A 23,832-nucleotide genomic window follows, 5' to 3' on the forward strand; every position below is an offset into this window, starting at 1 on the left:
TTATTTTTCACCTATTTTTGAAACTAAATTTCCCGGTAGGCCTAATTCGGTCCCAGCAAAAATACTTTCATAATAAATTATGAAATTTGGGGGCTATTACTTCATGGAAAAGTAAATACTTCAAATAATAACGCTTCAATTATAAATTTATTTGTTATTAATTGCACTTAATTACAGTTATAATTTTATTACGCAAAATCGTATATAATTATTTTGGGCGATTTTTCTTAGGCATATATCATTGTTGCAATCTTAGAATGGAATTAATTTCGATATAGAAAAGTCAGTTTCCAATAGAAATTAAGTCCTATCAAGGTTGCAATTATCAGTGTTGAATCATGGCTTTTTTGGGATCATAGACGTATCGTTTAAAATTGAGCGTGATTTTGATGACGTCACCATCATTCGTTGACGAAGTTTCGTCTTTGGGTAATTTGCCTTTTTTACGACTTGAAAGATTAGAGATTGTCGTCTCCGATAGACTAGCTGTAATTGGATTACAGAAATCCGGGTTTAATTACGCGGTAATTACTTCAAGGCAAGCCAAGGCTCCGTTAAATGGCATGCGCACGAAAATGACGAAGGTCATGGGTTCAAATTAAGTGCAATCCAAAGGTCACGTGTTCAAGGCAAAGACAACCCAAAGGTCACGCGGGTTCAAAGCATCAAGGCAAAGACAACCCAAAGGTCACGCGGATTCAAAGCATCAAGGCAAAGACAACCCAAAGGTCACGCGGATTCAAAGCATCAAAGCAAAGACAACCCAAAGGTCAAGGGTTCAAAGTAAAGATCAGGCTTAGGTGCAATTTGTGCAAATTCAAATCTAACTAACTTGTCTTTCAAAACACCAAAGCTAAGGTTAAACCATCAGGTTGAAGGTCAAATTTGAGCCTAATTCAATCCATTCAAAGTGGCAAATTAACAAGAGTGCAAAATAAATGCAAGCACCGCAAAAGTACAGAATCAACCCAAAAAAAGGAGCAAAAATGGAAAACAGAGGCTTACCAGGAATCCTTATTTTGATTTTGCCACTTTGTCCGAATCCTCCTTCAATGACGCCAGATTCTCCAGTGGACAACTGAACTTTCAATCCAACGAAGTTCTGAATGTTCGTTTCCTTTTTGAAGATATTTTTCGCGATGACTTCCTGTTGATTGACGATTCTTTCCACGATTCCTTCGCGACATTTCGTTTTGTACACTTTTAATTTCGGTAAAACGTTCAGTACGTAATCCTTATCCGTTAGAATCTCCGTAACTCTTCCGTAAAACGCTAACCGACACAAATTGGCGTGAATATCCGTGTCCAACCGAGATCCAATCAAAATGGCGTTCTTATTGGTCGAAACTGGGTGTTCAAACTCGAGTAAAGCGTAAAATGATTCGTTAGAAGAAAGTTCGAGTTCTTCCCGATATTTGTACTCGAGGTTAAAGTTGAACTCGTTCGAACACGTTGCCGTTTTTTCGTCGTTGGTCGAATGGTCCGTCGAGAAAAAGGAACATCGCGATAAAATTGTATCGTGGAAGGTACTGATGTGAAATTTCGATTTCGTTAAACACGTTCCTTTGTAATAGTTAATTTTGTCAACTTTCGCGATTATGGCGTAAGCCGGCACGATATAACCCGGGCTTGAAATGATGCCGCGTTCCAAAAGTTTAGGGTCGAATTGCGTAACGCAAATTCCAACGCGATCGCCCTGTTTACGCATTTAAAACACCGCATATTATTAAATAATAATAATTAAGCTAATTATAATTGGTATTCAATTAATAACACGAGCGATTCGGAGATACAACTCAAAAGTTTCTAAGCCTTGGCTTGATAAATTTCCGAATTCATGGTTAAAATGGGTTTCGCGTTAAAAATGCCATAATGTTTCTAGCGTTTATCATATATTTAATTAAATAATAACTTAAATTTCTTCCTAATTTAATATTACCTTTCAATTTAACCGATTTAAAGCTAAGCCTAACTAGTACCAGCCACGTTTCGAGGGCACCAAAATGGCGGCTTTAGGGAGCGAAATGGCTTCAGTCTGAACTTAAGGCAGCGTGGGAGATAAAATGGCGACGCGTTTCTTTCCCAAATCCCAATTTTTTCAAACGTCACGTGGTTTCACGAGTCATATGTATGACGTAATCAACATGACCAACTAATAACGCGCCATCTAATAGATACCGACCCTTATTGCCTAACAATAATAAAACAAAAAAACTGACCTGTTTTGCACTTTCAACTGGTTTCCGAAACATTTGCATACTTTTGATTTTTTTGGTGACTTTTAAAGAAGGAATTTCAATTGTCTAAAAGAACATGATTAAATATGCCAATACCAACTCAAATATGACCAATTATAATTAAAAAAAAATTACGTGAATAAGCTTACACTATTTACAGCAATGCTTCCTTGAATGACTGTTCCTGTCATAACAGTCCCTTGTCCTCTTATAGAAAAGCAATGATCAGCCGAAAATATAAATGGCCCCTCTGTACTACGATTAGGAATGTAGGTGTGTTTGCACAGGGCCTTTATTAGGTCCATAACACCTTGAGGTTCTAAACTACCTTCCTCCTAATTATGAGTTAACCAAGTCTTAAGAAAACCCCAAACACAATGATAATTGCGACTCTATACCATTCCCCCTGGTTTAGCTGCAACTGCAATTATGGATGAATTGGCAAATTTAGTTTTTTCCAGCGTTTTAGCAATTTTCTTTGACATTTTTTCAATGGTTACTAGACGTTTAGCTTCAGGAACTAAGTCAGTTTTGTTCAATACAACTAGCATTTTATCACAAGTGATTTCCCCAATAACTAAACATTCCGCAGTTTGAGTTTGCATGCCCTTTGTAATATCAATTACTAACATCATAAGATCGATAATTTGAGCGCCTTTAAATGATAGAGAAAACGGAAGATACGCGTAATTGTATTAAAAAGTAATTTACCGAGCAACAAAGATTTCTATTTCCTCTAACTTCAAATTACTTACCTCCAATAATTGTTCTAATTAGAGACGCGTGTCCGGGACAATCCACTAACGTAAATTGCAAAGTATCGTATTTAATTTCAGACTTTGCGTTTAATTCTTCGGGAAAATCGAGACAAAACGAAGAAAACCCCAAATCAATTGTGATCCCACGTTCCTTACTTTGAGGGTTTTTATCAAAGCAAGCCGTACTCGCGGTGGTACTAAGAGCTTTAGCTAAAGATGTTTTACCACTATCAACGTGGCCTAACACTCCGACGTTAAAATTTAACGTATTATTATTATTAGACATGATTATTACTAAATTTATACAATATTCGCAAAAAGTACTACGGAAAACGTGGATAAACCGGATTCAAAAAACCCCAACTTCGTTAAGCCTACTTTTAGTATAAGCAGACGATAATGATGACCTATCGACCTTAATTTCCGCCAGCCAGAAACGCGTCGCTTATTGGTTGAAAAATCTGCGGATTAGAAAAATAGAAACCCGTGATGTAGATGGAAGTTAAACTTCATTAAAACGAAATTAATTAAAAGATTAGGCAGCTTTATCCGTTAATTTGAGTAAGTAACTATTAATTACTATAACTTAGACCTTTCTAGACTTAATATAAGTAAATTTTAGGAAAATGGGGGAGACTAAAGTAGCTGAAACACCCAAAAAACTGCATCCACTGCAACAAAAATTGAAGGAATTTGACGAGGGATTATCTGAAAGTCTATTCTTATCAGCGACTAACTCATCTCCGTGTGGATTTTTACGCCCTTACCTTAAACTCCTTGAAATTTCATGCCACGGAATACCATGGCTCGGAGGCTGCGTTGTTTTAATATGGCTAGCATCATCTGATGAAGCTAGGTCCTTTTTTCTCAACCTATTAATTGGTAAATTAAACTCAGATTAACCCTTAAGTTTCCTTAGCAATTAATAATAATTTCTTTATTAAATTTCAGCCTTAATTATCGACATAATTGCCGTGGCTGTCACAAAATCCTTGGCTAGAAGATGTCGTCCTGGAATCAACAAAATGGATATGTTTGCTACCATGTATGTTGACAAGTTATCCTTCCCATCTGGACACGTGACTAGATCTGTCCTGTTGTGGTACATCCTCAGCCACCATATGCCAATGCCAGTACCAGTATTATTTTTATGGGTTTCTAAGCTCTGGTGCATTTGTGTTTGTATCTCGAGAGTTTTATTGGCTCGGCATTTTGTCGGAGATGTCTTAGGGGGAGTTGTCCAGGGAATCGTTACTTACTACTTTGTTTCTCTTATTTGGTTGGATACTTCATTTGCAATGGGAATACTTAACCTGTTTACAAGTACTGATGATGATTTGTAATAGGACTTAATTATTTTGAAAGATTTTTGATCTTCTAATTATTTTTTTTTGATATTTAAATATTTTAAAATCAAAATTAAATTAATTAAAGTATTAAATTTTGTTCCCTAATAAAAATAAAAACAAACAGTTATTAAAACAATTAAAAATTAACTGAAGGTGCTAAAGTTTAATCCAAATTAATTAATTAAAATACTCTGAAACAATAGATAATATTTATCAATTAAAAACTAAGCATAATTAAAAAACAAATAAAATTAATAAATACACAAGTTCAATTTCTAGTCCCATTATTTTTTAATTATAATAAAATATAATATAACCAACACTATTTAAGTACTAATTTTTTTTTAATTATTAATTATTAACTAACCTATAATTAATTAATTAATAGAATAGATGGATTTAATTAATTAATTAATTAATTCAATCATGGTTTGGTAGAAAATGTTTTTTTAAGGCTGAGGTGTCATTCTCAAATAATTTTTACCAGAAGGTAAAGGGGTAACTGTAACACCGCGTGGAAATAATGTTGCCAATTCTTCTTCTTTTACCGAAGGAATTACCATACAAGCTTGACCAGGCTGATGTTTGTTAAAATTGTATTAATTAAAAATAAAATTAATATGTCAATAAAAAACATTTATTCCTAGAAAGACTTAATTAGTTTTTAATTTAATTTAATTAATTTACCTTCCAATCAACAGGTGTGGCTACTTTTTTGGCTGCTGTCAATTGTAAGGCATCAACAACTCTTAAAATTTCACTAATGATAATTATTTTTAATTAGAATTAAAATTAAAATTAAATTTTAATTAGGGGAAATTAATTAACTAATTAATTAACTAATTAAACCTACTCAAAATTGCGACCAGTTGTAGCAGGATATAAAATAGATAATTTTAAAGTCTTGTCAGGACCAATGACAAAAACCTATTCATTTAAATTATTTAAAATTAATATTTAAACTGATAATTAATTAGGCCTAATAATTAAATATTTACAGCTCTGCAAGTTAGAGGCATTCCAGCACTATCCTTTTCCTCAGCATCTACCATTCCCAATTGAATAGCTAAGTCTCTATTAGGGTCTGATATGATTGGATACGGAAATTCCCCGTGAACTTTTGAATAGGCTTGAATATCCTATTGTTATTAATTTATTAAGAATATTTTAAACCCCGTATTAACTACTTATTAAGTGTTTTAAAATTTACCGAAATCCATCCTTTATGGGACTCAACAGTGTCACAGGATATGGCAATAAGTTTAACCCCTCTTTTTTGAAACTCTGGTACAAGTTGGGCTACTCTACCAAGTTCAGTGGTACAAACTGGGGTGTAATCAGCGGGGTGCGAAAATAAGATAGCCCATCTAAAAGTAATTAAGAGCTTTCATTATGAAACGTAATCTAATATACTCAAACGTAATCTAAACCCAACCCATAATTTAAGCCATCTGTCTTTCAAGAATTAAGTGGTTTCATAACTGTAACAATTATTACTCATTTTCCTGGTTCATAGATAAGAATTAGAAGAACACGGCATTGCAATTATGACCCATTAAACGCTTTTTTAATTACGTTTCTCGTTATTTAAGTTAAATTTAATTAGAAATAATAATTTAAAAAAATATAAATTATCGAATTAAAAATTTCCATTGAGAAAAGAAGCCAAGGCTTAAGGAAATAACGTTACATAATTGAAACTTACGAGTTATCCAGCCATGTATGAAGATTGAAATTTCCGTGGGTTGTTTCCAACGGAAAATTGGGGAAAACATCGCCTAAATTAACCATATTTAAGTTAAATTAATCACAATTAAATGCACAAATTATAACGCGGAAACCCGAACCGAACGTCAACGACTCACTTAAGCGTCTGCTTTAATACACTGAGGGAGAGAGAGACAGGATGCCGGCTGTAATAGATTCCTATTCGTTGATGCGTGTCACGTGATAATAGAAATGGTATATAACAGTCAAATTGGTTCAATGTTGGCATGACGGGGTGGCCGAGTGGTTAAGGCGATGGACTGCTAATCCATTGGGCATTGCCCGCGTGGGTTCGAATCCCATCTCCGTCGGAAATCATTTTTTTCACCAAATTGTTTTTTCTAAAATATATTAAAATTTAAAACTTAATTAAAATTAAATATTTCTAATACTATACTAAAACAAATCCCATTAAAATTAAATTTAATGTTTGTTTATTTATTTTATTTATGTATGTAAAGTTTATAATGGTAGACATGAATTAAATACAAGTTATTTAAGAAACACAATTGAATTAAAAAAAGGATTTAAAATCTGTTTTAAAATGTAAGGGAAAAAAAACCTTTAATTTTAATTAATAATTCACAATTTGGAAGAAAAGTGGAACAACAAAAGAAATAAAAATTATAAAACCCTTAGGCTTTTAACCGTAAAAACTGGTTTCATAACCATGTGAATCCAACATAGTCTTGAATAAAAGTAAAAACCAAATTAAATTAATTAATTAAATAAATATCATTAATAATAATAAATTAAAAAATTTAATTTAATGACTTACCCCTCTTAATGTCAGTTTAATTCTTAGAGATTTCTTCAAATTATTTTTGTAAGGAGAGATTAAAGCATCTCTAATTCTTACAATCTCAGGTTTTATAAAAGTAATATTTTGGGGGTTTGAATTTTCCATTCGAAGTCGTTGTAATTTTTTCTAAATTAAAAATTTACATATTAATTATTCTTAATTAATTCATTAATTAAGATTCAATGAAAGCCCTTTTTACCAGAGTCATGTGATGTAGACCCTTCCGTACTATTTTCTTCTTAGCTTTAACTTGTTTGTTCTCATTGTTATCTCTAAGAAAATTAATTAATTAATTAAATAGAATTAAAACCGTATTTAATTATCTTAATTACCTTCTTCTGAGTTTAACACTATGAGGCGCTGGCTTATTATTTGTATCATCATTAAGTCTATCAACTTCAGTTGGTCTTCTTTTAAATTTCTTCAAGTCTGGTTTCCGATGACTATTTTAATTTATAAAATTTTTTATTATGATTAGTAATTATCTATCTTAATTTAAGTTAAATGTTATATAGTTAGTTAGTTACATTTGATTGTTTGAATCAATGGAAGCCTAAAATAAAATCAAAAATAATTTAAAATAATTATTAATTAGGTAAATTAAATTAAAATTAAATAAAATATAAAAGTTACTTCAGGATTATTTGTGGGATTTTCAATTAAATTTGATTTAAACAAATTAGTGTAAAGTCTCCTTTTAACTGGCAATTCTTCATCACTTGCCACACCATCTTTGCTAGTGCTTGGTCTAAAATTAATTATTCAATTTATTTACTTTTTTTAATTAATTAATTTAATTAATTTATTTACGTTTTTAATCAATTTACTTCTTTAATTAATTAATTTACTTCTTTAATTAATTTATTTACTTTTTTAATTAATTTATTTACTTTTTTTAATTAATTTATTTAATTTTTTTAATTAATTTATTTTCTTTTTTTATTTAACTTATTTAATTAATTTATTTACTTTTTTAATTAATTTATTTACTTTTTTAATTAATTTATTTACTTTTTTAATTAATTTATTTACTTTTTTTAATTAATTTATTTACTTTTTTAATTAATTTACTTTTTTAATTAATTTACTTTTTTAATTAATTTACTTTTTTTAATTAATTTACTTTTTTTAATTAATTTACTTTTTTTAATTAATTTACTTTTTTTAATTAATTTACTTTTTTTAATTAATTTACTTTTTTTAATTAATTTACTTTTTTTAATTAATTTACTTTTTTTAATTAATTTATTTACTTTTTTTAATTAATTTATTTGCTTTTTTAATTAATTTATTTAAGAACTTAACTAATTTGTTACCTTAGATAAATAACTAATTAACTTAGATAAATAACTAATTAACTTAGATAAATAACTAATTAACTTAGATAAATAACTAATTAACTTAGATAAATAACTAATTAACTTAGATAAATAACTAATTAACTTAGATAAATAACTAATTAACTTAGATAAATAACTAATTAACTTACTGATTTCCAGATGGAGATTTTTCATTTTTAACCCCAAGAATGGTGGCATTACTGGTTGATTCCTTTGGCTCCTCCCTTAATCCTTGAGGTAAAAACAAGTCTTCACTGGTGTCAGACAGGTCATGAAAAACTCTTTGGGGGCTTTTAACCGGAGTTACTTGTTCAGTGACAATAGGTTGAGGTTGATCATTAGAATAAGCGGGAATCATATCATCCGAATCATCATCTTCAGACTCGGAAAACTCGTCAAAACATCCTTTAAGTGACACTTGAGAATCGGGTGACAACATGTCAAGTACAACCAAAAAATCCTTGGCAGTTGATTGCGAGTTTAAGTTGTCAAGTAATATTCTAACAGCTGGTTCATTGTCAATACCGGTATTGACATAAGCACCACTTATGATCTGATTAGAGTTAATTATTATTAATTAATTAATTAATTAATTAATTAATCATTATTGGTTCTTATCGTACTTGATCAATGGCAGTTGGTGGCAATTTTCCCTTTGCAAATTTAGGGAAGGCTTCTAAATGTTTTGAGGCATATTTCAAGATATCATTGATATCATCCGCAAAACATTTATGGAGGTAGTTTTGACGTTTCTCTTCGGATGATAACAGTTCTAGAATATAACGTCTGATTTTGCTATGGCTGCTACTAAGTTTGTTTAGAGATGTCTTATCCTGTTCAATTGTTATGTTAAATGTTTAATAAATCTTTAATTTAATTTAAGTACTAATTTATTAATTAATTAACTTACTGGAATTCTAATCTTTGACGTGATATATCCTTCATACTTTGAATCCCATTTAGGGAAAAGAATGTCCAATCTTTTCAGAATGGTTTGAGAGTTTTCTTTCTTAGCAATACGGCAAACTAATTCCGTTAGTTTCAAGCGCGCGATGAAACAGGCAAAGGTGTGAAAAGCCATTAATTGCGTCCGACGATAAATGTTTTCTATTAAATCCACGACCACATTCAGAAGCTCAAAATCAATGTCAATAACTGGTTCAACAGTGGGGTCCTTATTGGCATCGGCTAGTTTCACTATGGACTTCTTTAGTTTCTCAACCAAGTACAAGAAAAGTACATCTGGATTGACAGGAGCTGGTTCGTCTAATCCCTGAGTTCGCCAGCTTGTGATGATGTTTTTTATGCATTCATAGAACTGGTATTTTGACAAAACGCCTATAATAGTTGTTGTAACGGAAGGGAATCCCCTGTTAATCTCATTCTCATCATCACAAGCTCAAGAACAGGAATATTAGGCCTAACTACGAGGTAATTCCCGATATAAATTCGCACTTACTTTTAACGACGTTTCTCATGCCATATTGAAGACCGTGTTCGAATATCCATAAATGAATCTGCGCTAATATTTCTTCATTATTACTCTGATTACTTTCGACAATTTGCATATCGTTAAGCCTTGGCCTAAGAGCTACGGTAGCGTTCCCCGTCGTGGACGATTCTCCTACTTCCTTTCGCTGCATTGTACTTTGTGGTGGATAAATAATACCGTAAAGACGTTAATTTTAATGAAAAATTTAGACTTTAAGCCTTAATTATACTGTAATTAAGACATTCCGCTTTACAGGAAACGCTCGCTTTGTCCAAGACAAAACAAATTAATTCTCTATCCCCACCCCCCACCAATCAGAGCGTCACCTTGGAAATTCCAGTTCAATCGTGCTCTGGATGACAAATAGAGCTGAACTGATCTGATTACATTTTTCCCGCGGTTTTTCAAACAAATTCTGTCACGTGTAGCTAAGTAGACATTAAATAGGATTAGAAACTGGATTTTGAAAGCAAGGCCTACGAATAGCTTTATTATATCAACGAAATAAATTTTCAATTTATAAATTCTTTTTACCAAATACAATGAATGCAACGGTTTAGGCTAACAGTTGCAGACGACAGTGTAAAAGAAGCTTAATTTTTTAGACCAAATTTTTTAGTCCACTGCCGTCATGTTACTACCTCGACCCCAAACGACTCAATTTTATTAAGTTACAACAATTAGTTTAAGAATTAAAGTAGGCCTAAATGACAACAGAGAGGCTGAAAACTCTTCTACTTATTCATCACCTTCATGGAATAAAATACACCTATGTCATTCTTGTAGTAATTTTCAACTACTTTCGGTGGACGATAAACTTCCCAAATACCATCCTTTACATATTTATCAATTATACTTTGAACATTTTCTGCCGAGTACTTGGGCACTTCTTTTTCGTAATACCCTGGCTTGCTTGAAACCCAGCAAATTAAACCCCCTAATTTAAAATAATTAAATTTATGACAGTTAATTTAAGATAAATAATCAATTAAGTAATTAGTATACCTGGTTTGACAACTTGAGCAATTTCCAATAAATCTTCGACGTGCATGTGTCCAGGAGTAAAAACTCCAACCATAATGGCGACGTCATAAGTTGCTGAAGTGATATAGGATGATTAGTCGTAATTAACTTAATGAATTTTACTGTTTTATGTTAACCTTTTGGAATGGTTAATGGTCGACCCAATTGCACGTAATCGCTTATATAGTTCTGATAAATTCCATCCTCTATGGCCTTTAAAACCATGTCCGATGGGTCAAGGGCATCCAAGTTAAGATATCCACGATCTTTCAGCTTTTAACGTATTTAACTTAAACCTTGGCTTAAAAATAACCCTAAAGTCTTTACCTCTTTGCCCAATTTACCAGTTCCGGCGCCAACATCTAAGATTCTGACAGTTCTATCTAACCCTAATTCGTTAAACGCGGTAGCTGTTACCAAAGGTCCGTTATAGTTAACCACCTCCATGGCCTTGGGAATCGAAACGTTCATGCTCAAAATACGCCGACCTTTTCATAATTAATAGATTTAACAGTAACTTACCTTGTCATAATTACCCCTCCAATCACTGTAAAGTTTGCTGGTTTCAGCAACTGGTCTGTCTTGAATAACGTAGGATACATACTCCGCCGAAACTTCGTCCATCTTGCCTGAGACAATGTTAAAAGAATCCTAAAATTTAGAAGACCCAGACTCAGATAAAACCCAATCTAAGGATTTAAAAAGGGCGTGAAAATTGATACTTTGGAACAGAAATGTGACCTTTAAAATTATTTAGACAAAATACAGATTAAAAATAACTGATTTTTGAAACAGTACACTTGAAATAAATACTTTCAAAACTGAATTCTTACTTGTTAAGCTTCAAGGTTCGAGTCTTCTGTGAAACCACGCAATTAAAAGTTAAAACAAGACTTTTAATTAATGAATAAAACTTTTTTTTAATTATTTACATATTTTCCTGCGATATATTTATACATCATATTATTATTATTATTTTTTTTTCTTTTAACGACAAATAAATACAAAAAATACTGCAATTAAATATCCAAGCTTTGAATGTGTAATTTGTTTTAAAACGTATAATTCTCTAATACTATTTACACACAATGCGTAAGCATAAGTTTATATCTTTTTTTATAAGTTATAAACTTATGGTTGAAATACAGAAAAAGGTTCCGGGGGATGTATTGAGGGGGAGGGGAGAGGTTTTGCGCAAATACTAATTAAATATTAAAATTAATTAATAAATTCATTCATATCTTTCCGATCTCCTTTATATTATATTTTCTTTCATTCTCAATTTGCATATTCCAAATATTTACACCGTTTTTTGAGCTTCACCATTTTAATTTCCGATATATTTGTTTATTTGTTTGAAAAAACTAACCACACTGCACAGAAAAACCACGATAATAACGTTTGATAGTTTATTTACACAGCGAAAGAATAATTAATTTTAAAAAAAATGTTAATTTTAAATTTTAAGTTTTCTATAATCTAAGCCTAAATTAGGGATCGAATGCTAAGCCTAATTTGAGATAATACATACATTACGTCTACATTATTTTTTTTAAAATAATTAAAAATTTGGTATCGTATGTATAATTGGGAGTTTAACCCTTTATATCCCATCACAACTAAAATAGCGTTAATTAGCCTATATCACTTAAATTTTAATTAATTAAAATGCTATTTTTATTTTTATTTTATTTATCCTTTATTATATATAATTTTTTTTAGATTACGGGGAAGGCCTTCATTAACTTTAATTAATGATTATTAATTATTTAATTATCTATTCCGCTATATTTCACTGGGAAGCTTATGGGTTTTTATTTATTTTGTATTTATACGTTTTTAAAGCTTTTTTTGTATATTTGTTTATTTATTTATTGTATTTACACCTGAGTCAGTTTATTTGTCAATTGAATGCTTATTATTACGACACGAATATATTCATTATTTCCATGAATAAATTCGTGTGATAACTTTGTACTTCGCTGTGTAAAACCCCCTTTTATTTTTTAATACAGCTTTGAAAATGTATGTATTTGTTTGTTTTATTAATAAATTGTTTATAGTATATTATTAATTATTGCGAATTTAAAATCTTCTGAATTTCATTAATATTTAAAAAATTATCTCGGATCGGACCATTAAAAAATTAAAAACACCTAAGCCTAAAACCAGAAGGAAAAAAAAAGGACCGGTACCCTTATGACGTCACCAAGTTAAATTAAAAAAAATGGCAGAAATAATTTCTTCTCGTAACAAGAACAAAAACCTACCAAGTTCATAAAATAAAAATTAAAATTAAAATTAAAATTATAGGAGTTAAAAAGTTTTAGATCTAATTGATTAAAATTATTCAAATTAAAGTTTCCATAAAATGTAATTATTTTTTTTTTGGCAGCTAGTGCGAACAGGCCTTAACCATGGTTAACAAGTTGGTTAAGACTGTAATGGAAACTTCACCTGAATATATAAATTTTTCCCCGCCACGAAAGGTCAAAAGTCCGAGATATTTCTTAAATATTAAATTGAGCGTTTTTATAATTATATTTGGTTTGTTTATGATTTTAAAATCAGCATCCATTTAAAAACAAATAATAATATTTAAAATAAAAGAGAGTAAAAATTAAAAACTTGCATGAGAAAGAAAGAGATAGAGAGGGAGCGGGAGGGAGAGAGAGAGTTCAACACGAACTACTTTTGTATCCCAGATCGCCGTTTTCTAAGAGGGCCATTTTGAGACCAGAAGGAGAGCTATTGACTCCGTTACGTCCTTGTAATTGGTATCGCTCCTTTAACTGACTCAGAGCTGACATTAAACGAGCGTTAGCCGCATCAAGGGTGTGGATTCGCCGTTCCTGCGCGTCTATTACCTTCTGTTTAGCGGCAATTACTCCTTGCATTTCCTGTTGCTCTTTGCGTAACTCCTCCTCAACCGTTATTAGCCTACAAAGACAAGTATATCTACTTGTCAAATAATGGACTTTGTAATTCTAAAGAGGACCGGCGCAAAGAAGTAATTAAGTCCATCTCCACGCGAGTTTATCTTTAAATGACCTTGATATACTAGAACACTAATGTCCCCTTGATCGTCACGTGGAAGACAAGAATCCGACCCCCAACTGAGAGGACCAGCGCGAAGCAGTAATAAAGTCCACCTCCACGCGATTTTTTTTTTATCTTTGAATGACCTTGATCTACTAGAATCCTATTGTCCCTAGTGACGTGGTTTAGGTATAAGAACGCGGCTATAAGACGGACAGCAACCCGATTCACCCCCAAAATGAACATAACCTAACTCAATGTGTTCAAATCTTTGTGGTTGTGGGTCTTAACCCCCAAAACGCCCTCCCAGCATGAATAGAATGATACAAATGAATCTCACACTAACCTGGTAATGATATTCTTCATTTGATGATCCTTCTCTTCCTGTTGTCTCCTTAACCTTTCTTCACCCGCCTCTAACCTCGCCTTCCAATCAGCGACAGCCTTCTCAGTCGCGGTTTCCTGTTGATTCAACTTGGTCTCGGCGTCAAATAACTTAACTTGCAACTCCTGCATCTCTTTACGCAACGTATCAACTTCCTTCTCGTACTGATAAACAGACGGAGCTTCGGTTAGAAGCTTCATTCGCGAAGGGAAAACATAAGCGGAAGAAGACAAAAAAAGTAGACAAAGAACAATTTAGACACGAACGGTACCCAATAAAAGAAAGTAGATCGCTAACGAAACAAAACCCATGCATGATCATGTAAAAGATTTTGAACTCACCTCTTCAATGTTTTTCCTTAGTTTAACATTCTGATTCTCGCGATCGGCCAAGGCTTCGTTCAAGGCTTTGATACTAGGTTGGTTGACCTTGACCCCGCGTGAGATTGGTTTACGACTATGGTGTTTTTCGGGGCTTTGATAAGAAAGGTCACGTGGGTCACTATCCCATTCGTCTTCGATAGGACTGTTAATGAAACGTTAAGAAAACCTAACTTAATTTTGGCCTACAAACTACGTCAACGGACCCTTCTTGGAATAAATAAATAAATAAATAAATAAGTACTTAGTACTTGAAAAGAGGTCGACTTACCTATGCTTTTCATTGGTGAACAAGGACTCCATGGATGTTCCGTGCCTGGCCATTTGTTGCCGCTTCCACAAGACTTGATTATCAGGAGAACCATTGCAAAGACACTTGCTGTACCTTCGATGTTCGTGTCTTCTTGCCGCTTGTTTATTGAACAAACTCAAGGCTGCAACGGAATTCCTTTTACCTTGAGACGAAGATGAATTCGTTGAGGAATTGGTTTCGGTGGTGGTAATCGCGACGATGGAAGGTTGAGAGCCCGAATATCGCGGGTTCGTCCTGGGAGCGTGAGATTTGAAAGTGGCCCGTCGTTCCCGAGGCGGTGTTGAACCGCAACTCAAGTTATCCGACGAAGAAGTTGAGGTTGAATACGAGCAACAACAATTCCGTCCCGATTCGACACTGTTCCTCAATGTCGGGGTCGATTCGGTCAGGGCCGAGTAGTTCTTGCCTAACAAGGACAGGTCTTCGGCGCTTCGACTGTTCATAGATCCGCAAGGGGACAAGTGAGAGTTGCAATGTCTTTGACTGTCGCTAAGGCTGCGTTCCTTAGGAGGGCTATTTCCGCCGTTATTAAAATGGTACATGGGGTTGTTGAAAGCCAATGGGGGCGCGGGGGGACCACCGGAACTAGAAGACGATGATGAGGAAGTAGTGTTGGATGCCGTGTTATTGACGGTACCGTTGCCGTTTACGCGATCTTGTTGAATAACCGAGTCAACGGGCGAACTTGATTGGCTATACGCGATCGATTGGTAACCAGATGACGCAACTGCCGAGAGCTGCTTAATATAGCAAGAGACCAATTCGGGTTTAGAGATATGCGACTAAAACCTTATTGAACCTAACTTAAACTAATCGCAATTAAGTTAAAAACCACCCTAAACTAAGATATGTAATTAACTAATCCGCAGTAACACTTTATCATAACGAAAACCACAATTCTTACCTGACTAATAGAGATCTGACTTCCTCTGATAGCGGTAGGATAATCCAACTCCCCAGAAGAATTATTGGTGTCATCTTCGGTACAGTACTCCACGTTATTCGTCACGTGTCCACGTCCGTAATCCTTATCCGACGGTCCGCTTCCAAAATGAGGACTATCTCTGGTGGTGTTATTGGAAGCCGATCTGTCCACCACTAGCTCCCGTTGTCCGTAATGATTGACCACCCTGATTTCGTGACAATGTTGTCCATTGGCCAGATTATTCTTGGGCGTCATGGACTCTCCGTAAATGCAGGATTGGGTCAAACGATTAACGGGGATGGTGTCGCGAACGTAAACGGGTTCCCGACATCTCTGACCCTTATCCTCGAGTTCGCGTTGGGCGCCTTCAAGTTCGCTTTCGAGGGCGCTGAATAGGACATAGTCGTCAGCGGTTGTAAGATCACGTGCGGGTTGCTTGCCGCTTCCCAGCAAATAGGCATTCCTATTTGAAAGGAAGCTATCTTAAGCCGAGTGCGGTGTGCGCGTCATAGACATGCTAACATTCTTTCTTAAGTAAGATAGAGTAAGTACAAAGTGGTGCCTGTGTGTCGGTGGAGGAAAGTAGATAGAAACCCAAATCATGCCAACCAGTTGTCATAAAAAACCATGTTTGTACCAATCACCGCGTATTCAACACAAGTACATTCACCATTTACTTAAAATTATAATGTTTACTCACCATGGAAGTGTGGATGACTTCTGGCTCATTTGCGGATTGGGTGGCGTATTCTGTTCGTTATTTCCTCTTCCCTGATTGGTTGACGAAGGATTGACAGTCGCGTACCTATTCTCTTTGTTGTTATTATTGACATTGTTGGAGTTATTGATGTTATTGTTGCTGCCTTGTTGATTAGGGTGTGGAGGGTTGTACTGAAAGTGATCGATTCGTTTGGGGGGTTGTTCCTGATGCGTCAAGTACAATTGACGTTGTTGGGGTAAACTGCCCGTTGAGGGGAAGAACTTATTCTCTTTGGAAGTAGAGGACACAACTTCGGCCGACGCCGGATGATTTGAAAATGAGGGACGCGTTTGGGAAGCCGTGATACCATCCAGGATGTGTTGCAATTTTTCCACTTGGTCAAAGTAGGCCTACGTACGTTTACGCTAAGTTAAAACTAAGCCTTGGCTTTGAGGAATCCCACCCAAAAATGAAAATGCCTTACCTTTTTATTGATTCTCGACAGACATTCGCAAAGAAGACCATGCAGGGTTGCCAACTCTCTACCGGTGTCAATATGCCCGTCAAATTCGTTATACCTGTGTAAATGTTCTTTGGGTACCGGACTCTGTTTCCCCAAAACAAGTTCAGTACATCAGTCAACGCGCATGTCACAAACTTATAGGAAATCCCTAAGTAAAACTGGCAAACTTACAGAAATTTGTTTCAGAAATCGTTTCATGGTGGTCCATTCTCTTTCGACAAATTCGTTCATGAACTCCATAAAGCTTTCTTTACCACCAAATTTGGTGAAATTTGCCAAAGTTTGAATTGTTTTCGCGATCAGGGTTAGGGTTCGACCAGCTTTGGCTTGAGGGTATTCTGTATTGACAATAGATAGACACGCCCAATAAATAAACAAACTGCAAGTATTTATTCGCTGTGGTCTAATTCCCAACGTACCTTGCGTCAAATTAAACAGACTCGGGGACAATATCGCGGGACAAAGAAATCGCAAGAAAATCGAAGCGCTTATCAAATTTTCACTAACATCCTCTTTACCAATCGCGGTTAAACGCGTTCTGTAACTATGGAACACCTCTTTCAACTCCCTGTAATTAGTCATTAGTAATTACCATAAATACTTTCAAGTACAATTAATTTAAATGGACTTACAATGGAAAGAAATTAGCGGAATTGATAATTTTGGTCCACGCCATTTCGACGATTTGCATTAAATTCTGTTGTTGTTTTTGCAACGTCGCGTTATTTTGAACCTTCATCGGATCAACTTCGCAATCATCTTGGGACATTATCACCGTCTTTACAAAGTCGCCCAAAGTGTCTTGCAAGTACTAATGTACAATCGCGATTAAGTACTTAACTTCTGAAACTTAAAAATCTTTAGTTAAACTTACTTTATCTCCGAGAAGTTTCATATAGGCTTCCATGGCTTTCGTAGCTAAGGAATTTCCACGGAATGTTAGATGTTGGTCGTCAATTTTATCAACATCAGCCATGACAACATCCGCCAGGAACTGTTTAGCCATTCCATCCTTTTGCATGACGTGTACCAACGTCGTAGCAATGTCCTCCTTCGTTCGGACACTGATGGCTGGTTCCAACATTTCGCAAAGTATTCTATAATCATCCTTGACGTACTGAGCGAGGATTTGACACCATTAAAACTCGGTTTTTAAGTACTGGGGACATGTATTGAAGTATTTACTTGTAGGAAATCTTTATAGATGAAGAGAGGCAGTATGTCGATGCTTTGGTGTCTAGATTTAATTCTGAGCGCGGGACAATCTTTGCCACCCGCCGCTAACTTCTCCGTCGTAACCGGGTACCATTTTTCAGTAAAATGTCGACTATTAACGCTGTTAATTGGGATTACAACTGTCCCAATTAACGTATTTTTATCCCTTCTTTTCTTTTTATCAGCTTCTCTATACACATTTATGCCAATAGTTTCGACTTTGGGTAGATTACTAATTAATCAAATAAAATTTTAATTAACACTACAGCCTTTATTGTAAGTTGTTAATTTCTTATTACTTGAATTCAAAATGTTCACCCCAAAAACAGATATCTGATTTTAATTTAGACGATGTTCTAGCGTAGAGAGTTTTGTCTAAACACAGCTCAATAAAATATCTTAAAAAAAATAATAAAATTCAATTTAAATCTAACCCTTAAATAAATTAATATAAACTTAATTTCAATATTAACCTTTTTTTAGGAGCGACACCTTTAGCCTCTAATATCCAAATTCTTAATGAATTTTCTGTACGTCTTAAATTATCTTGATTTGGTTGAATAGTTTTCTTCAAGCTAGATTTTAATTAAACATATAACCCATAAATCACTTATTCCATTATCATTTATCATTAATTTATTCATATTCCCAATGAATAAATAAACAAACAACACACGTCCTTTAAAATCATAATTACTAATTTGACACCGTTAAACAAATATTTGAGGAAGGAAAACACAACCAAAAAACCCTAACAAAAATTCCCCGTAAACATAATAATAAAAAAAATCATTTTGTAAACAATAAACAACTCGAAGTTTCCATATTTTATTTATATATCAATGATGACCTGGTTTGAATTTCCCGTACGTTATTTTTTTTATCTTTTTCAGATGATGGACTCAAGATAACAAGAACTTAATCAACAACGACAGACCACAAGGTTTTTAACAAAATACCATATAGATAAGTCCAAAAATATATAGGCATAGATATTTTGAGAAATTCAAGGCTATTTTATGGTTGACTAGTGGGTGTTACTAGAACTTATTTCCGTTAACTTATTATCCTACCAAGCAAGCAAGGCACCAAAAAGGTGACTCACGCACCAAGTCGTCGTGGTGAATGCGTGTATTCCCTTTTTTTCTAGGTTGAAGGGAGGCCCCTTTGCAATTTTACGACCACGTTTCTTAGTGATGTAAAATACATCTTGAGGGCAGAAAACTCATACGAACCCTTAGGGGGCGAACTTTTTTTTATTATTAATTTTCTTTTTTTCCTCCAAGATTGAAAGCTTGCCATAAAGTTAAGAGGCTAAAGATGATTGTTTTATTATACAAATTGCATCGCGAACCGGTGGTGGTGGTTGGTACACGTCAAAGACTACACACAATTTAACCATCGGGTGAATAATTTTCAGGTTATTTATACAACAGGCTTTGTGAAAACAAGTTTGTTTAAAATTTGGAATACTAATTAATGTTTCATAGAGTCTTAAACTGTCCATTACATTTTGTACATTGTAGATAGATAAATTCTGGTAATACCGTAAGAAACTGAACATTCTAAAGGTGGTTTTTTATAATTTGTAGGCTTATAGAAGTTAAGCTTTGGTATCAGTAATGTGTCAATACCACAACAATGCTTCATATGGTCTTAAATTGCCCATAACATTTTGTACATTGTAGATAGATAAATTCAGGTAATACCGTAAGAAACTAGACATTCTAAAGGTGGTTGCCTTAAACTTTAAGGTTTACAGATGTTAAATTGCGATCATGAAAAATAATTCAAGATTCTATACCCCAAAAAAAAAATCAAATCCTCAATTTAAACCAAAACTTCAATTACCAATAACTTTATAAGTCTATATCTTAGATAAAAACTAATAAAACCGCATTTTTCTAAAGATTTTGTATGAGTAAATTCCCGTAACCATTATCCCAAAACGAAGAAAACATGCTCAAGTACTTACTTATAAACCCATTTGTCCCTCTCCTCGGACGTCCTACAAGAATAATATCGTGTTCCGGCATTAGAACTAAGTTGGAAGCAATGTTCTTGTCCCAAGAGGCTACTATGGAGTGTCGTCACTTGGACATCTCCGTGGGACAAATCGAGACTGGCCAGGGTGCTGGGACTAGATTGCAACAGAGATTCGTGGGATCGTGAAGTTCTCAACCGGGATGGTAATACGCTAAAACCCGAATGACAAAACGGAGATAAAAATTATTTTAAAACCGACAAAATCAGGCCAACGCAATCATGTTCTTTGGAGCGAAGAATCAAGGTTGAATACGAACGCGCTCTTTTTTATTATCGCATCGAGGGGGTACTCACTCGGAATATTGAAATTTATAATAAAAGGTAATCGCGATAGGAAATATTAATACAAATCTAGACCATTAAAAGTCTTCCCTAATTGATCTATACTAATAAAATGAGGATGTAATATCTGCATAAACTCTTTAAATACGTTTAGCACGTGACCGTATTACATCACGTGATTTATTGAATATAAATAGGGAATTTTAATATCCATACATATAGGTACGGGTCTCATGGTGAATTAAAGAAAATTCTCCATTCACGGCTGAAAGATATCTAGGTAACGAGCTACGAGTTTTCTTTTGTATATCAAAACTGAACTTCATTATTTTCTTGTCTTTTCAAAAAAAAAAAATTTTTCTTCATGTTGTAAAAATAGCTACTATATAATATATTTTGTTATTCAATTCACGACTTCGTATATATATTACGTCAGAGAAGAAATGGGCCAATTAAAACTTTAATTCAATTCAATTGTAGGGTAAAGCAGCTATAAATCGAACCATACATAAAAAATATAAAGCTATTATTAAATAAGCAGTAGGTTTTATAATTAGAGTGGGATAATAATTAAAGAAAAGATCGCAAATTATTTTAATTAACGCGAGAATTAATGATTGCTTCCTAGTATTGATTGTGGGTTAAGAAGTAAATTAATTAGAAGTAAAATAAAATACAAATTTAAATGATGTTGTACATACCTTAAAATTTAATCAGATGTTAAAAAAAACCCATCTAACAATATAATAAATCTTTCCCCCCAGAATGCATTTCGGTAGAACGTTCAACTTAATGACTATGGGATAATTAACGGAGCATGACTATATTGTGTTTCATCTATGTAAAATGAATCTCATAATGAATATATCTCTCTTTCCTGAAGTGTGGCAATATTTCATTGTCGTTCGGGGAAAGGTTCCCTGTACACAAGTACACATACACTACCAGTACTTGTACAGTGACAGACTAAAAGAGGTAACTAATAGGCGTCGCGAGGCTATAGATACGATAATATCGCTGTGACAGTCACAGTAAGGTCGAGTCCCCAAGGATTGGATTGGGATTCCTTAATCCAGCTGTATTTATTATATTTTCTATAATATCGTCTGTTAATGTAGTTGCAAAGTAATATTGGTGTCGGAAAGTTACGCTTTAATACTAACCAACTAGGCCTATATTGAAAATGGAAATTTTAACGGAAAGTGTCCGACCTCACTCAAAGGCGAAAAAAAGAGAATAGTCACGTGGAGAAGCCATTTTCAATCTAAGTTTACACTAATACCCAAAGTTAGTATTACGCATTATTAAGCGTTAGTTTAGTTTTGATGGTAGAGTCAACTTAACTACAAAACCCGGGTCCAACATTCCCCCAGGCTTCACGAGGCTACGGTGTTGGGAACATACCGCGTTTGTTCAGTGTCAAGTGACATAGGTTAAGAGTGTAGGAAGGATTTGCACCCTTTACAGGGGCCGTTCAATATTCATTTGTTTATCGTAGTACCAACGTTGGCCGAGGCTTAAGGATGTTCCGTACCACCAGAGACTCAGTCCAGAGTGCCTCTCAGCCTTCAGGAAATGAAGTGAATCAAGTGACGAACGTACCAGTGGGTGGGAACGCGTCAACTAATCAATAATAAGCTTAGAACTTGGCCCGACTGTCAAGTGTACGCTCGTATACTCTGGTCTGGTCTGGTTGGTAACCACCGTGTTTTCCCAATTGTCTTCATACTCATCCTAACCCCCCCCCCAACACCATCCCCATCGCTGTTCAGTTACTGATGCTTCAATTTATGACTCACAGTTCTCCAATAGACTTTGACAAGAACTTAAGTAAAATGAATCTACTCCCCGTTCACCTTTGACCCTTCATTAGGCCTAAAATATTAAATATCTTACACGTGACGTGACTGGCGTAAAATACCTGTCAAGAAATCTAGGCCTAACCTTAATAATTTCACGGTTACTAAAATTAGGCTTAGCTATTCGACGCAATAAATGACTAAGCTAATATACAATTCTTCAACCTAAAATTGGTACAACGCGAAGCCAGTAGAAATCGTACAAGAACGAAATTAACGGATAGGGGAGGGGAGGTACGAACAAACAAAAACTCTCCTAACTTCTCAGGATGAAAGCCAAGGCTTGGAAAAAGAGAAGCGTTAGAAGGAGTTGGACCTTGGTTAGGCTTAGGAGAAGTATAACGAAGACTCGCTAAAAATCCTATAAAACTCTTCTTGTCCGTTCGAAGCTTTAGTAAAGATCACATCTACCGTTTCATTAGAGGGACCGGGGGGGGGGGTCAAGCCATTCGCCAATTGGTCGTTACGATGCTGGATTTATCCATAAAAAACCACTTAATCCTCGATAGGTTCTCTTTTTACTCTCTTACAGCTTAAATGGGTCACCACCATTTTAACCTTTGAAATTACTTAGGAAACTTTAAGGGGTTGATTAAGAAGTGATAAAATAAAATGTTATGGTCAAGATTAATTGGATTGACCTAAAATTGGACTCTAAGAAGTGGTCACGTGCTATAGAAATGTATAAAGAGTGTGGGGTCAAGTGTTGCCAGTCTGCAATTCAACCCTTATCTACAACAGACTGAAAAGCCTGTAATATTCAGTTCAGTTGCAAACCAGAGATGCTAGAGTCACAAATTCTTGGCAACCCTGAAGCGTGGTTAATATGAACTTCGAAACATCTATTTTGACTTATATATGGTCCACCTCTTCTAGAAATTTGAATAATATACCATAAGCTTTTCCCTGAGTTTTTGTTTTAAGCTAGTTTCCCTAAGATTACAAGGTCTTCCCTGATAGTTCAAACGCAATTAAAAGCTTGTATTTTCTTCCAAATTCTTTCCGTAACATCATCCCCTTGGGGCGTTAATTTGAATTGCCAATAACATAAAAAAAACCGTCAACTAAAGGTTGGCGTACCCATTTAAGTTTCAAATAAGTACAACCCTTTTGACAGAAATATTTCCTGCTTTTTACCTGGATAAATACCCTTCCCTATAAAGAGGTTAAGACTAAATAAAAGAGGGGGTTTAAGAAACCGGAACCTTATCATCGAAGTCATAGTTGAAAAAATTGGAAGGAAATAAATCACCGGTTTTTTTTCTGGTTGGGAAAATTCACATCCATACACTATCTTAACATCGCGTTCAAAAAATTATTTTCAAGATCAGAGAGTACTAGGATAGGATAGATCCAGGTTTGAGGTTAAATTGCTACCACGTATGAAGGGCAGCATA

The 23,832-nt window shown here is 34.2% G+C and overlaps 6 protein-coding genes and 1 non-coding gene across 17 annotated transcripts in view; 2 read left to right on the forward strand and 5 right to left on the reverse strand.

Annotated features, from left to right (window-relative positions):
* Positions 1–128: 128 nt before the first annotated feature.
* eEFSec (eukaryotic translation elongation factor, selenocysteine-specific) lies at positions 129–3,399 on the reverse strand. Its single transcript, XM_089870665.1, has 6 exons — positions 2,993–3,399; positions 2,636–2,892; positions 2,387–2,572; positions 2,220–2,303; positions 1,006–1,696; positions 129–486 (listed from the first exon to the last, which is right to left on the reverse strand). The coding sequence occupies exons 1-6, from the start codon at positions 3,279–3,281 to the stop codon at positions 326–328; spliced, it is 1,668 nt and encodes a 555-aa protein (XP_089726791.1). The 5' UTR covers positions 3,282–3,399; the 3' UTR covers positions 129–325.
* Positions 3,400–3,424: 25 nt separating this feature from the next.
* Positions 3,425–4,996, forward strand: LOC149690846 (polyisoprenoid diphosphate/phosphate phosphohydrolase PLPP6). The gene is made up of 3 exons (XM_089870768.1): positions 3,425–3,556; positions 3,618–3,877; positions 3,947–4,996. Exons 2-3 carry the CDS (start codon positions 3,622–3,624, stop codon positions 4,336–4,338), a joined length of 648 nt encoding a protein of 215 aa, XP_089726894.1. The 5' UTR covers positions 3,425–3,556; positions 3,618–3,621; the 3' UTR covers positions 4,339–4,996.
* Positions 4,617–6,233, reverse strand: Prx6a (Peroxiredoxin 6a). Its single transcript, XM_089870763.1, has 6 exons — positions 6,050–6,233; positions 5,555–5,711; positions 5,343–5,483; positions 5,198–5,271; positions 5,032–5,104; positions 4,617–4,922 (listed from the first exon to the last, which is right to left on the reverse strand). The coding sequence occupies exons 1-6, from the start codon at positions 6,133–6,135 to the stop codon at positions 4,794–4,796; spliced, it is 660 nt and encodes a 219-aa protein (XP_089726889.1). The 5' UTR covers positions 6,136–6,233; the 3' UTR covers positions 4,617–4,793.
* Positions 6,234–6,340: 107 nt separating this feature from the next.
* Positions 6,341–6,422, forward strand: TRNAS-GCU (transfer RNA serine (anticodon GCU)). Its single transcript has one exon. It is a non-coding gene; the product is annotated as a tRNA-Ser (tRNA).
* Positions 6,423–6,530: 108 nt separating this feature from the next.
* On the reverse strand, positions 6,531–10,117 carry LOC149690849 (uncharacterized). Its single transcript, XM_089870660.1, has 11 exons — positions 9,975–10,117; positions 9,713–9,900; positions 9,164–9,591; positions 8,877–9,086; positions 8,403–8,806; positions 7,547–7,661; positions 7,441–7,466; positions 7,246–7,356; positions 7,113–7,185; positions 6,890–7,039; positions 6,531–6,799 (listed from the first exon to the last, which is right to left on the reverse strand). The coding sequence occupies exons 2-11, from the start codon at positions 9,894–9,896 to the stop codon at positions 6,755–6,757; spliced, it is 1,746 nt and encodes a 581-aa protein (XP_089726786.1). The 5' UTR covers positions 9,897–9,900; positions 9,975–10,117; the 3' UTR covers positions 6,531–6,754.
* An 89-nt stretch (positions 10,118–10,206) lies between these two features.
* Positions 10,207–11,450, reverse strand: LOC149690850 (methyltransferase-like protein 27). The gene is made up of 5 exons (XM_089870765.1): positions 11,291–11,450; positions 11,096–11,218; positions 10,906–11,041; positions 10,751–10,843; positions 10,207–10,682 (listed from the first exon to the last, which is right to left on the reverse strand). Exons 1-5 carry the CDS (start codon positions 11,390–11,392, stop codon positions 10,480–10,482), a joined length of 657 nt encoding a protein of 218 aa, XP_089726891.1. The 5' UTR covers positions 11,393–11,450; the 3' UTR covers positions 10,207–10,479.
* Positions 11,451–11,664: 214 nt separating this feature from the next.
* raskol (Ras GTPase-activating protein raskol) overlaps positions 11,665–23,832 on the reverse strand; it is an 89,620-nt gene continuing 77,452 nt past the window's right edge. For 8 of the 11 annotated variants that reach the window (XM_089870580.1, XM_089870578.1, XM_089870584.1 and 5 more), the window contains 15 exons: positions 20,224–20,445; positions 18,722–18,823; positions 18,548–18,646; positions 18,219–18,480; positions 17,908–18,150; positions 17,666–17,844; positions 17,453–17,601; positions 17,205–17,371; positions 16,995–17,117; positions 16,511–16,920; positions 15,790–16,273; positions 14,844–15,625; positions 14,534–14,717; positions 14,154–14,386; positions 11,665–13,708 (listed from right to left, as the gene is read on the reverse strand). In XM_089870580.1, the coding sequence (XP_089726706.1) occupies positions 13,447–13,708; positions 14,154–14,386; positions 14,534–14,717; positions 14,844–15,625; positions 15,790–16,273; positions 16,511–16,920; positions 16,995–17,117; positions 17,205–17,371; positions 17,453–17,601; positions 17,666–17,844; positions 17,908–18,150; positions 18,219–18,480; positions 18,548–18,646; positions 18,722–18,823; positions 20,224–20,445 (3,901 nt within the window). In that variant the 3' untranslated portion in view covers positions 11,665–13,446. The remainder of the gene's footprint in view (positions 13,709–14,153; positions 14,387–14,533; positions 14,718–14,843; positions 15,626–15,789; positions 16,274–16,510; positions 16,921–16,994; positions 17,118–17,204; positions 17,372–17,452; positions 17,602–17,665; positions 17,845–17,907; positions 18,151–18,218; positions 18,481–18,547; positions 18,647–18,721; positions 18,824–20,223; positions 20,446–23,832) is intronic. The other 3 variants (XM_089870581.1, XM_089870582.1, XM_089870579.1) reach the window with 3 other exon arrangements.

The sequence above is a fragment of the Phalangium opilio genome, unplaced genomic scaffold (assembly GCF_054372755.1).
Source record: "Phalangium opilio isolate 3A_F unplaced genomic scaffold, DU_Popi_V2 ptg000031l_1, whole genome shotgun sequence".
NCBI classification, from domain to species: Eukaryota; Metazoa; Arthropoda; class Arachnida; order Opiliones; family Phalangiidae; genus Phalangium; species Phalangium opilio.

Bases quoted from the DNA above. Each gene is read 5' to 3' on its own strand.
- eEFSec (XM_089870665.1), bottom strand. From the start codon at position 3,281: ATGTCTAATAATAATAATACGTTAAATTTTAACGTCGGAGTGTTAGGC. The intron at 2,893-2,992 runs GTAAGTAATTTG...TATCATTTAAAG, and splicing joins AATTAGAACAATTATTGGAG to GCGCTCAAATTATCGATCTT. The intron at 2,573-2,635 runs GTATAGAGTCGC...ACTCATAATTAG, and splicing joins CAGCTAAACCAGGGGGAATG to GAGGAAGGTAGTTTAGAACC.
- LOC149690846 (XM_089870768.1), top strand. From the start codon at position 3,622: ATGGGGGAGACTAAAGTAGCTGAAACACCCAAAAAACTGCATCCACTG. The intron at 3,878-3,946 runs GTAAATTAAACT...ATTAAATTTCAG, and splicing joins TTTTCTCAACCTATTAATTG to CCTTAATTATCGACATAATT.
- Prx6a (XM_089870763.1), bottom strand. From the start codon at position 6,135: ATGGTTAATTTAGGCGATGTTTTCCCCAATTTTCCGTTGGAAACAACC. The intron at 5,712-6,049 runs GTAAGTTTCAAT...AATTACTTTTAG, and splicing joins CATACATGGCTGGATAACTC to ATGGGCTATCTTATTTTCGC. The intron at 5,272-5,342 runs GTAAATATTTAA...TTAAATGAATAG, and splicing joins TGCCTCTAACTTGCAGAGCT to GTTTTTGTCATTGGTCCTGA.
- LOC149690849 (XM_089870660.1), bottom strand. From the start codon at position 9,896: ATGCAGCGAAAGGAAGTAGGAGAATCGTCCACGACGGGGAACGCTACC. The intron at 8,807-8,876 runs GTACGATAAGAA...AACTCTAATCAG, and splicing joins CACCAACTGCCATTGATCAA to ATCATAAGTGGTGCTTATGT. The intron at 7,040-7,112 runs GTAAAAAGGGCT...TTTTTAATTTAG, and splicing joins GTCTACATCACATGACTCTG to AAAAAATTACAACGACTTCG.
- LOC149690850 (XM_089870765.1), bottom strand. From the start codon at position 11,392: ATGGACGAAGTTTCGGCGGAGTATGTATCCTACGTTATTCAAGACAGA. The intron at 11,219-11,290 runs GTAAGTTACTGT...TCGATTCCCAAG, and splicing joins GGAGGGGTAATTATGACAAG to GCCATGGAGGTGGTTAACTA. The intron at 10,683-10,750 runs GTATACTAATTA...ATTTTAAATTAG, and splicing joins TGCTCAAGTTGTCAAACCAG to GGGGTTTAATTTGCTGGGTT.